Source organism: Lepus europaeus, chromosome 10 (genome assembly GCF_033115175.1).
Source record: "Lepus europaeus isolate LE1 chromosome 10, mLepTim1.pri, whole genome shotgun sequence".
NCBI classification, from domain to species: Eukaryota; Metazoa; Chordata; class Mammalia; order Lagomorpha; family Leporidae; genus Lepus; species Lepus europaeus.
The window spans coordinates 3,009,052-3,020,457 of NC_084836.1; the positions used below are offsets into that span (position 1 = coordinate 3,009,052).

The 11,406-nt window shown below is 51.1% G+C and overlaps 1 protein-coding gene across 1 annotated transcript; it reads left to right on the plus strand.

Moving 5' to 3' along the window:
• The first annotated feature begins 942 nt into the window (after positions 1-942).
• On the plus strand, positions 943-7,746 carry LOC133768257 (polycystin family receptor for egg jelly-like). Its single transcript, XM_062202668.1, has 2 exons — positions 943-5,442; positions 5,476-7,746. The coding sequence occupies exons 1-2, from the start codon at positions 943-945 to the stop codon at positions 7,744-7,746; spliced, it is 6,771 nt and encodes a 2,256-aa protein (XP_062058652.1).
• Positions 7,747-11,406: the final 3,660 nt, after the last annotated feature.

An 11,406-nucleotide genomic window follows, 5' to 3' on the forward strand; every position in this document is an offset into this window, starting at 1 on the left:
TAAAAAGTGTCAACATTTCTGAAGAATTCAAATGTGCATTGTCCATGAGCTTCCTGAAACCCCTTCTTACCAGCAAAGTTAGAATCAACATGAATGATGTGAGCCTTCACCCTTAGAGACCAGAAGAGGAGGAGCACAGTAAACCGGAGTCTGACCTCACAGCCCCTCTGATTTCCAGTTTCCTCGCTGGTTTGCACCGGTGAAACGAGTCTGTCAAAGGCAGAACAAAGAGGCCCCTTCAGTAATGAGGCTTAATCTAGCTGGGAACCCTGCCTGAGCTAGAAAGCAAGTGTGGTCACGAAAGAGACATGAAGACTTGCGCTGATTCGTCAGGAGCCGAGCAGGCCTGGTGCCAGGTGGCTGGAGCACCTGTGCGCTCTCAGGAGTGTGGGCCCCGAGAGGGCGCTTCTTTCTGCCTTGAGTCAGGGCCAAACGGCGGGAAAGGGAGCCTGGAAGCCGGAATGAGCTCCTCACACAGCAAACGCTGTTCTTAGAGGACCTCCTCCAAGCTTTCCAGGGGTACAAACGCCAGTCACGTCCTCTCCGCAGCTTCCTGTGTCTCAAGAGGCCCCCCCCCCCCATCTGCTCTCCCTCTGCTCTGTTCCCTAAAAACTGCCTTCATCTTCATCTGCCTCCCACTTCCCAGGGACCCCGGGTTCACGCTCGGTGCGACGCTGGGAGTGGGAAACAGCGCAGGGGGCTTCTATTCATGGGTCCACACTTCGTGGGAACAGAGAGGTGGGGTCTCCCACCCGCTGGACCACCAAGGCCCTGTCCCTTTGGTAGAGACCCGCGCTGCCCCGGGACCTCTGGAGACCCAGGCGCCTGCGCGGGCTCCTTGTTCCCAGGACCCCCTCCGCAACTGGGACCCCTCGGCGCCCGACCGCGCGAGCCCCTGGCCGTTGCGCCACCCCGCGACCATCAGCTCCCAAGGGCGGCGCCATGCGGGCTGGGCCAGCGGTCCTCCTCCTCGGCCTGGGCCTGGGCCTGGGCCTGGGCGGCCTCCCACCGGCTCCGGCTCCAGCTCCGCGCCAGTCCAGCACCACCAGCCCCGGGTGGCCGGCCCCGCCGTGCGGCGACCTCCTCAGAGGCGCCCCGGGTCTGGGCGACCGCGGAGGCCTCGCCCGCCTCCGCCTGCGACGCCCCCCTGCCCCTGGGGGCGGCGCCCTCCTGAGCGGCAGCCGCGGCCTCGACTTCTCCTGTGCCCGGGGGCGCGCGGCCGCGCCTGGCTGGTACCGCCTCAGCGTGCGGGTCCGGCTCCGCGCCCGTCGCCGCCTGCAGGGACTCGCGGCGCCGGCGCACGTCGACCTGCACCTGGCGGCGCCCGGGGGCCGCCTGGCCCTGGCCTGGTTCCTGTTGCTGCCGCTGCCGCTGAGGCGCCCGCTGGGGCCCCTGGCCTGGACCTTCCAGCTGGGGCTGCTGGGGCCTGGGGACGCCCGCCCGGCCCGCCACGCCGCCCGGGCCCAGCGCTTAAAGCCTCGCTCGGTCCTGCCTGCGCTGCCGCGCCCCTACACCGGCTTTGTGGCGCAAACGCGGTGTCCCGTGAATTTGTCCAACCAAAGCGCCATGGAGTCTTCCGTGTCCTGTCAGACGGCTCCCTGCGTAATCCATGAGGTGAGGATCAACAGGAACGCAGGTGTTACTGCTGTGCGCTTGACCAGGAGTGAAGGGGACGCCCTCAACGCCACCGTCAACGTGGACTGCCCATTATATCAATCCATGGACCAAAGATGGCTGGTGTTCTCGGTGCCCGCGGAGGGCGATGTGCCCGACTGGAATCAGCCTTTGGATGTGTCTCAGTTGCCAATAGGAAGCCGCCCCAACATCATCCACATCTCCCCGTTCTCCTTATCTTGGGGGGTGTACTTGTTTAATTTCTCAGTGACCATCACCATGCTGGATCCCATTATGTCTATGATCCGAGACTCAGACTCGATCTATGTCTGGATCCTAAGAAGCCCCCTGGTCGCTGTTCTTGGTGGAGATGCCAACATCACAGCTAATTATACAGATGAGGTGATTCTGGATGGAAGCATGTCCTCTGACCCGGAAGAAAACAACAAATTGCAGGGGCTCCGTTTTATCTGGTACTGTACCACAAATAAAAAAAACTATGCTAGGGATCGAATACAAGTGGCAGGCAAGGACGTGTGTCACCCGGACCAGGCTGATCTGAGGTGGCCACAGGCTTCTAACCCTGTGCTAACCCTTTCCCCAGGAACGCTTCAAGGGGGCCGTGCATATTTCTTCAGAATGGCGGTACAGAAGGGTGGCCGAAGAGCATTTTCGGATAAAACGGTAAATGTGCTCCAGAGACCACCTCCTTTAGCACACATTTCATGTATTGAGAATTGTGGCAGCAAGTTAATTGTATCAGATCGGTTTTCTTTGTACCTAAATTGCACGGACTGTGTAAGCAGTGATTTCTATAACTGGTCAATTGTGTCTGAGTCAGGAGCTGAGATGCCACTTGATTGGGCGGGGCAAACTGTAACAGGGAGAAATGGTGCTTATTTGTCTGCAAAAGCTTTTGCTTTCAGTCATCTTTTGGAAGGGAATTACTGGGTTTCTGTGCAAGTAACGAGTTGGGGTGGGAAGACCCTGGAATTCAAGCATCCCATTATTCTTAACCGTGGCCCCCAAATAGGAGAATGCACAGTGAACCCAGTTAAAGGAATTGCATTTGTTACTAAATTTGTTGTCCGGTGTAGCAATTTCACAGATAAGCACATCCCTCTTACATATAAAATAATAGTTTCTGATTTGGAAGGCATTGCAGAAATCAGTTCAGTAAAAGAGAACACCTTGGGGCCCATCTTGCACTTTGGGAGGGACTTTACCACACCCCCTTCCTTTCTCCCTGTTGGTGTGTCAGCTGATGGTTACAAATCGAAGATATTTGTTCAGGTTTATGACTCTCTAGGAGCTTTTTCTCAGGTGACTTTGGGCGCCACTGTAGAGCCTCCTACTAGTAAAAACTCATCCAAGATGGTGTTGGATCAGTTACTCAATTCTGCCATGGGACCAAATTCATCACTATCTGTTCTTCTTCAAGACCAGAAATTTTTATTCGCAGGTTACTTAATGCATGTAATGGGTTCCGTTTTGAATAACATGAAAACCGAGTCAACTCTCCAGGGTGACAAAGTCGGGCTCCGAGATCACCTTTTCAATCAGTCTTCCATTCTCCCAGTGAGCACTTTGGAGGAAATCAACCAGGTAGTCGTGACTGTTACCAAATTAACCCAGAAAGCCTCTGAATTCACTCGAACTGCCCAGAAAATTGCCACAGTGAGGATGTGGCAAGCAAATCAAGGCCTACAAGAGTATCGACGGAAAGATAAACTCTTTCGCTGTGAGCAAATAGAAATCATAGGCACTGGAATATTCACAAGTTTGTCAAATATCCGGAAACAGATTCCTCCTCACGAAGTGGTGGAAGATCTTTTCCACCTAGCAGAATCACTGGCAGACACCATACTGGCTTGTATGGTGCCGGAGAATAAAACTGCAATGAAGAGCGCCAGCATTAACATGTTTTTGGAGAAAGCTGAGAAGCAGAATGTGACCCAGGTCTTCAGAAACAAGAAAGACTGCCCAAACTGTTTTCAGGCAACACTCAATGGGAGCACAGTTCCTGGTCTGCCCGCAAAGGCTGTAGTTTCTACAATGTTTTGTGAGTTTGCAGACGACCCCTTCCCTTGGTTACATTATCCAGAAAAAATTTCAACCCAGGTGGTTGGTTTCAGAATGTATGGAGCAGCCGAAAATGGGGACGCGATAGAGATCACACCCAGTGTAGTGGAAGTGTACCTCAACAGGAAAAACTTGACTTTTGCAGCTTTTGATCTCACAGTGGGACCTGTGGAGGTCAGCGAGTCCTTGAAGAAGACGACAGGGGGGTTTAGCTTTGAAGTGGACCACAGAGAAGTTAAGGAGGTGCTGGTCCACATTGTGACAGAAGTGACTGTGTTGTTCAAGGTGCTGGTGTATGCAGGCAGTCGGGTCACCCCCACTGGTCTGGTCACAACCTTCCTCGTGCCTTATGACATCCCTCCGATTGCCAACCAGAGTGACCAGTTTGACCCTGACTGTGCAGTTAAGGAAGCCCGTGTGATCTGCCTCCCAGCGTCCCTGCTGCAAGTCATAGCTCAGCATAGCCAGTCGCCCACATGTGCCATAATCATGATGCTGGAGGCACCTCGTTTCGTCCAGAAGCCCAGTAACAACCTTGTGAAAATTTTTCTTTTCAGTGCCCACTGCCTGGGTATGTACCAGATCCAGAGTGACTGGAGAGAAGATTACTGTAGCCTTGGTGAGAGGACTACCTGGCAGAGAGTGCACTGTGTCTGCAAGAAAATGGGGAGGACCAAGCGGCACCTGAGCATACGTGAGCTAGCCAAGACTGACCTGCATACCCACTTCCTGATGTCCAATGTCACTGCGTTCCCTAATCCTGTGGATTTGCGTTTAAAGACCACAAAGAATGTGAGACAAAACCCTGTGACCCTTTTCAATGTGGTTTTTATTTTGCTCATATACATCATCTTAGCTTTCTGGGCCCTGCACAGGGATGAAATGGACGAATTTGTTCACCACCATATCATAGTTCTATCTGATAATGATCCTTATGACAAAATATGCTACCTGGTCACTGTTTTCACAGGAAGTCGATGGGGATCTGGAACCAGGTCCAATGTCTTTATTCAACTTATTGGAACAGAGGGTGCCAGTACTACACATTGTTTAAGCCACCCTAGTTTTACCACTCTGTACCGGGGAAGCATCAACACTTTCCTCCTAACAACTAAAAGTGACCTGGGGGACATCCATTCCATTCGTGTCTGGCACAACAATGAAGGCACATCGCCTAGCTGGTATTTAAGTCGAATCAAGGTGGAAAATCTGTTCAGCAGACACATCTGGCTTTTTATGTGCCGGATCTGGCTTTCTGTGGACACCACTACGGACAAGACGTTTCAGGTTACGCAACCAGACCAGCCTCTGAGAAAAAGGGACTTCTTTCTGATAGATGTTTCTTATAGGCTAGGGAGAAACCACTTGTGGTTCTCCATTTTTGCTAGTGTTGTTTCTAAATCATTCAACAGGCTCCAAAGATTGTCCTGTTGTTTAGCATTGCTGCTAAGTGCTCTCTTCTGCAATATTATGTTCTTTAATCTAACTAAAGATGAAGAAACAGTGTCAAATGAGTTGCGTTACTTCAGATCAATGTCCATAGGGATTAAAAGTACCCTAATTACGGTCCCTGTGGTATTATTAATAACTTTTTTGTTTATCCATTCTCAGAGGAAACATCAGGTGGATCTAGATAAGGTAGCTCCTCGCAAGCATCCTGTTATGTCAGAAGAGAGTGCTTACTGGGATGATCGTTTGAACAAGTGGCATGCTCATGAGGCTGCTGAGGAAAGCTCCAAGAAGCCTGCCAAGCTTGCTTCCCAGAAGACCAAAACCCAGGCAAAGCCCACATCCAAGGGGAAGCCTGCACGACCCAAGGCTTCTGAGAAGGCAACCTTGAAATCTGTATCCAGGCAAGTGACAAAAGAAACCGAGGACTCTGCGATCCATCCATCCAATAAAAACTTCAGTAACAAAAATGTAGCAGAAAATGAAGATGTTTATACCGGAGCAACTTCTTCCCAAGAAGAAGAACAACCTGAAAAAAAGCCGCAGATCGTACTGCCTCCGTGGTGTCTCTACATAGCAAGGTTCTTGGTGTTTGCCACTTCCAGCATATCTGCTTTCTTTATCATCTTTTACGGAATGAATTATAGTTACAACAAGTCGATAGAATGGCTCTTTGCCTCTTTTTGTTCATTCCTTATGTCAGTTTTTGTGGAACAGCCATGTAAAATTATACTGGTGTCAGGCCTCCGAACAATGAGGCCCAAGTATTGTAAAAACATCCCGTGGTCCACCAAGTATCGTTACATTCAGTTGCTGCTCCCCAGCACAAGAATGAATCCAGATGAGAGGGAGAAACTGCACCAGCACATCGTTAAAATCCAAGGGTCCAGGACGTACCAACCCCTCACAGAAGATGAAATCAGAATATTCCAAAGGAAGAAGAGGATCAAGAGGAGGGCCTTCCTGTTTCTGAGTTACATCCTCATCCACTTTATCTTCCTAGTCCTTCTGTTGCTGCTCATTGTCCTGCTGCGTCACACCGACAGCTTCTACTACAACCAATTTATTCGTGATCGCTTCTCTGTGGACCTGGCTTCTGTGACGAAGCTGGAGGACATCTACAGGTGGCTCGAGAGCGTGCTGGTGCCTTTGTTCCACAATGACCAGAATCCAACATTTCTTCTTGACAGTTCATCCAAAATCCTTGGCCTTCCACTCATGAGGCAAGTGAGAGCAAAATCCGGTGAGAAGATGTGTCTGCCTGCCGCAAACTTCGTGCAGAACAGCAACATAAAAGAAATCCGTTGTCGCCCCCAATACGGCGTTGACCCAGAAGACACAAAAAACTATTCTAGCTTTTGGAATGAAGTGACCAAGCGGCAGACAGGCAAGAACGCCACTGGGTTTACTTACAAGCCGCAGGGAAAGCGATGGGTGTACTATTCCTATGGGCTGTTACATACCTATGGAGGAGGGGGCTATGCGTTCTACTTTTTCCCATCAGAGCAGCTGTTTAATTCCACAGTGAGGCTCAGAGAACTCCAAGGAAGCAGGTGGCTTGATGAGAAGACGTGGGCTGTGGTTTTGGAACTAACGACTTTTAATCCCGATGTGAACCTGTTCTGTAGCATTTCTGTCCTGTTTGAGGTCTCTCAGTTAGGAGTCGTCAACACGAGCATATCTATGCACTCGTTCTCACTTGCTGATTTTGACCGGAAAACTTCAGCAGAAATTTACTTGTATGTGGCCATTCTCATTTTTTTCTTAGCCTACATTATTGACGAAGTCTACGTCATTACACAAGAAAGAGCTTCCTACGTGCAAAGTGTGTACAATCTGCTCAACCTGGCTTTAAAATGCATCTTTACTGTGTTGATTGTGCTGTTTCTTAGGAAGCATTTCTTGGCCACGGCTGTGACTCAGTTCTACTTGTCGAACCCCGAAGACTTCATTCCCTTTCATGCGGTTTCTCAAGTAGATCACACTATGAGGATAATTTTGGCTTTCCTGTTATTTCTGACAATTTTGAAGACCCTCAGATATTCCAGAGCCTTCTATGACGTACGCCTGGCTCAGAAGGCCATCCAGATCGCACTTCCCGGCATCTGCCACATGGCATTTGTGGTGTCCATTTATTTCTTTGTGTACATGGCTTTTGGTTACCTCGTTTTTGGTCAGCACGAATGGAATTATAACCACTTGATTCATGCCACTCAGACGATATTCTCCTATTGCGTCGCAGCTTTTCAAAACACTGAGTTTTCCCATAACCGGGTTCTTGGGGTCCTATTCCTCTCATCTTTCATGCTGGTGATGATCTGCATCTTGATCAACTTATTCCAGGCAGTGATCCTGTCTGCTTATGAGGAAATGAAGCAGCCAGTATATGAGGAACCATCAGATGAAGTGGAAGCTATGACTTACCTGTGTCGCAGGCTGAGGACTATGTGTGGCTTAATGACCCCCAAATCGACAGCCAACGATGAGCCCGAGTTCTTCACTGACATGCTATATGGACAGCCCGAGAAGAAGAGCCAGCGGTTCCTAGGGCTGAAGACCAAAAACATCAGTGGAAAGAAGAATGTGTACCTGGTGATTTGATTGATGGCAGTTTTAAGAGTCTCCAACAATGACTTTCTCCCCAAATGCTGAGCATTGGGGTCAAGGAGATTAAGGAATATTTATTGGCCTGCTCATGCTCTTGACCCATCTCCTTCACTTGGCATCCCTCTTACAATTGGAAGAATCCCCACACTTGGCCTCTGCTTTAGGGAATGTGAAATGGGATACACTGTAGCATCTGGGGATTGTTATAACATTCATTGGAGTCTTGGATTGGCTTTTGTTTTTGAGGTGAGTTCCATGACTCCTGCTATTGGATAACCCTCCTTTCTTTGGAGCTTGAAACAGTATAGAGGAAGTAGAGGTTTTGTGACCAGATTTGGGGGCGAGAGCTTATGACCATACCCAGTGTGGACCAAGCTCCATCTAGTGGCTTCTATGTGACCTATGCTGCTTGAAAGAGTCTCTGAGTCTGGCCTACCTGCGATTCCCCTTTGTGGACCATGGCTATGGAGCTCTATTCCCACAGTTCCTGCCTGGTCAGGCTAGAGGTGTCTTGAGGACAGTCCTAGGGCTTCCTTTTGTACTTGAGAATGCAGGGATGGAAGCCATATCAGAACCCTGAAGCTTTCCATTCACCCCTCAAGGCTACTGCCAGTTAAAGTAAAATGCAGATATAGTTCTTGTTCAATAACAAAAGCGTTTGTATGAGTTGATATTGAAATACAGCAAATCTTGTATATGTAGCAAGTTGTGTGCATTTGGTTATTTGTGGCATGGCAGATTATTTACAAAGAAGGAAAAATTGGTTAATCATTTAAGAGATAAAAGGGCTAGCTGCTGGCCCATGGGTTCTATCCAGAGCATAGCTTCATTATACAGCACCTTTCTGTAACAAGACTTCTCCACAGATGGAGAAAAAGAGTAAACTTGGGGCCAAAGGATTCACAGAACAAATGGGTTGAAAGTCAGGTGCAAGCACAGCTAAACAGGCCTGCCTTTGGGATGCTACTGACAGGGAGGCAGACTCTTGTGGTCAGTGGCTGGGTGTACCCTGGCACTCTCCCCTACTTCAGCAATCACCTAAAGTCTCTGACCCTCTACAAGGGCATAAATTTGCTCAAGGTTACAACAGTTGGCTTCCCTTCCCAGGAAGGAAGCACGAAGTGTTGGGGAGAAGGGGTCCCACCTAGGAGGCCAGCTAGCATATCAATGGGGAGCTGTGCAGCACTTGAGAGTTCCTGAAGAGGAAGGGAGGCTCAGGTCATAAACACGTGCCCACGTGGGCAGTTGCAGCCAGAGAGGCTCCAGGGAACTGCTGAGGCCCAGTGATTTGGAGAAGCCAGGAAGGGGACCAGGAGAAGCTCTGATGGCTGTCAAATGAGGACTGGGGGCAGCAGCTAACAGTCTTCCCGCAAGTCCAGATTCTCAACTTCAAGGTGAAATGGAAATGTGGCTGAGCTGCAGGATTTCTTCTATGCACATGGGAAATCAAGAAAGTATCAGGACCGGCCACAGCTTCTGCAAGTGCTTCAGGAAGTCTTTGCTCACACTGTTCTTCCAGGAATGGGTCAGGTGTAGTCCAGAACACCTGGCCATAGTCCAAGTAGTTCTTGGGCTTGTTTCCCATCTAGCTCCTGATTAACTCACTGGGATTGCATTTTACATGCAGGGCTCTCTCTCCCTCCATAACCTCACCAAACAAAGAACTGGCCCTTACTCCATCTCAAGCTATTTTGTTATTGTGTTGACTTGCATATTTAAGGTGTGCTTCAGGAATTTCAGTTACCACTAAACAAATGTCTTTAGACCCCAATGTTATTGGCAGCAATGGCAAAAGAGGTGGACTGGCCTGTTTGTACCTGCAAATTCGGTGCCATGGGCTTACTCTCCTACAAAACTCCCCACCCCACCCCACCCCCACCCCCTGTTGTTATTAGCAATTCTGTTATTTCAGATTTAACCTGAAGTCTATTCTTTTCAATGTGGACCTGCAGTGGCCAGAAAATAGTCTCTGTAGAATTTATTAATGGCGCCTACAATTCCAAGGCAGACTTCTCCCTGGCGGTAAACAAGTCTTAGGCCGTTTGGCGGTGGGAGAGCAGCAAGCCGGGGACGGTCCACAAGGTTCAGGTGAAAACCCACTGCTACTGGGCTGAGGGTGGTCTCCAGCTGGCTGGAGCTGGCGCACAGGCAAAGCCGGGACTGCTGGCTTCAGCATCCAAGGCCCGGCCCCACAGGTGCTGGAGTGGGGGCCGCTCTGCGGTTCTCGGGGCTGGGACACCGCTGGAGAATGGTGTGACTGGAACCAGGGCCTAGGCTCAGGTGCAGTCCTCCGGGGGTGGGGTTGGGAGCTTCGCGGGCCGCCTTGATGCCTTGTAGGTGGACGGTGGGTGACAGGTCCTGAGGAGACGCAGCTTCATTAAGGTCGCAGACGACAGGGCTCGCTTTAACCCACCCTGTCCTGATGGGGAAGAGAGGCAGCAGCAGCACCGGGCCGGCGCTGGACCGACCTGCAGGTCAGGACCAGCGAGCAAACTCGCTCCGTAGAGCGCGGTGGAATGGAGAGGCCAGCGCGCAGGCCGGGTCCGCCCGCGCCTATCCCCGGACCGGCCCAGACACGCCGGCCGCCAGCACTCAGGCTGCCCCAGCGCCGGATATAACTGCGGCTCATGGTGACCGGAACAACAGCACCCGGGCGGAAATCGACTGGGAAGCCCGGTCGGAACTGCGCCTGCGTCGTCCCGGCGCCGGGCGCCTAGGGGCGGGGCCGCGCAGGCGCCGTGGGGCTCGGAGCTGCGCGGAGCTGCCGGGGCCTGAGGTAAGTGCCGGGGCCGGTCGGTGCGGGGCCAGCGTCTGCGGACCTCACGGCGTCCTGGGCCCTGGCACCGGGACGGACGCCCCTGGGAAGGCACGGGGCCGCGGAGCCGGAGCGCGGAGAGCGGACGGCGGCGCCCCGGGCGAGGCCGCCCGCCCACGCCGCCAGTTCCGGCGCTGCACCTGCCGATGGGGCGCCTTCCCCAGCGGCCTCTGTGAGAGCCGCCCCTACCCAACCCAGGATACGGTTTCAGTGTTTTTAGGAATTACCCTGCTGAAATGCAGAGAGAAAAGAGTAAAAAAAAAAAAAAAAAAAAAAAAAACGCAGGTCAGAGCATCCAAGAACGTGGAACCATGTCAAGCGGTGTGAGACGTTTCCCGTTGGAATCTCAGCTGAAGAGAAAAAAAATTTATATTTTCCAAACGAATTTCCAGAATAGGAATCAAAGACTTTGCTTCAAGAAACACCATCTTTGTTTAAAGAAGTACGCTACATTTATGAGGGTACCTCAGAGAGCTTGTGGAACACATTCATTATCTTGAAAAATTTGAGAGAGTGAAACATGTTGATGCTGATTCATTTCCCCAAGGCCTGTAATGGCCAGAGCTGGACTGGGCCAAAACCAGAATCCTGAGCTCAGTCCACATCTTCCCAGTGAGCGCAGGCACCCAGGTACTAGAGCTGTCACTGCCACCTCCCAGGATCTGCAATTAGCAGGAAGCTGGAATCAGGAGGCGGGGTCAGGCACTGATGAGCCCAGATACTCTGATGTGAGACCTGGGCATTTTAACTGCTAGGACAAAATGTCTGTTTGAAGTACTCTCCTGTGGAAACAGCTCAGGGTCAAGATGACATGATCAGGAAGCCAGAGGGATTCCATG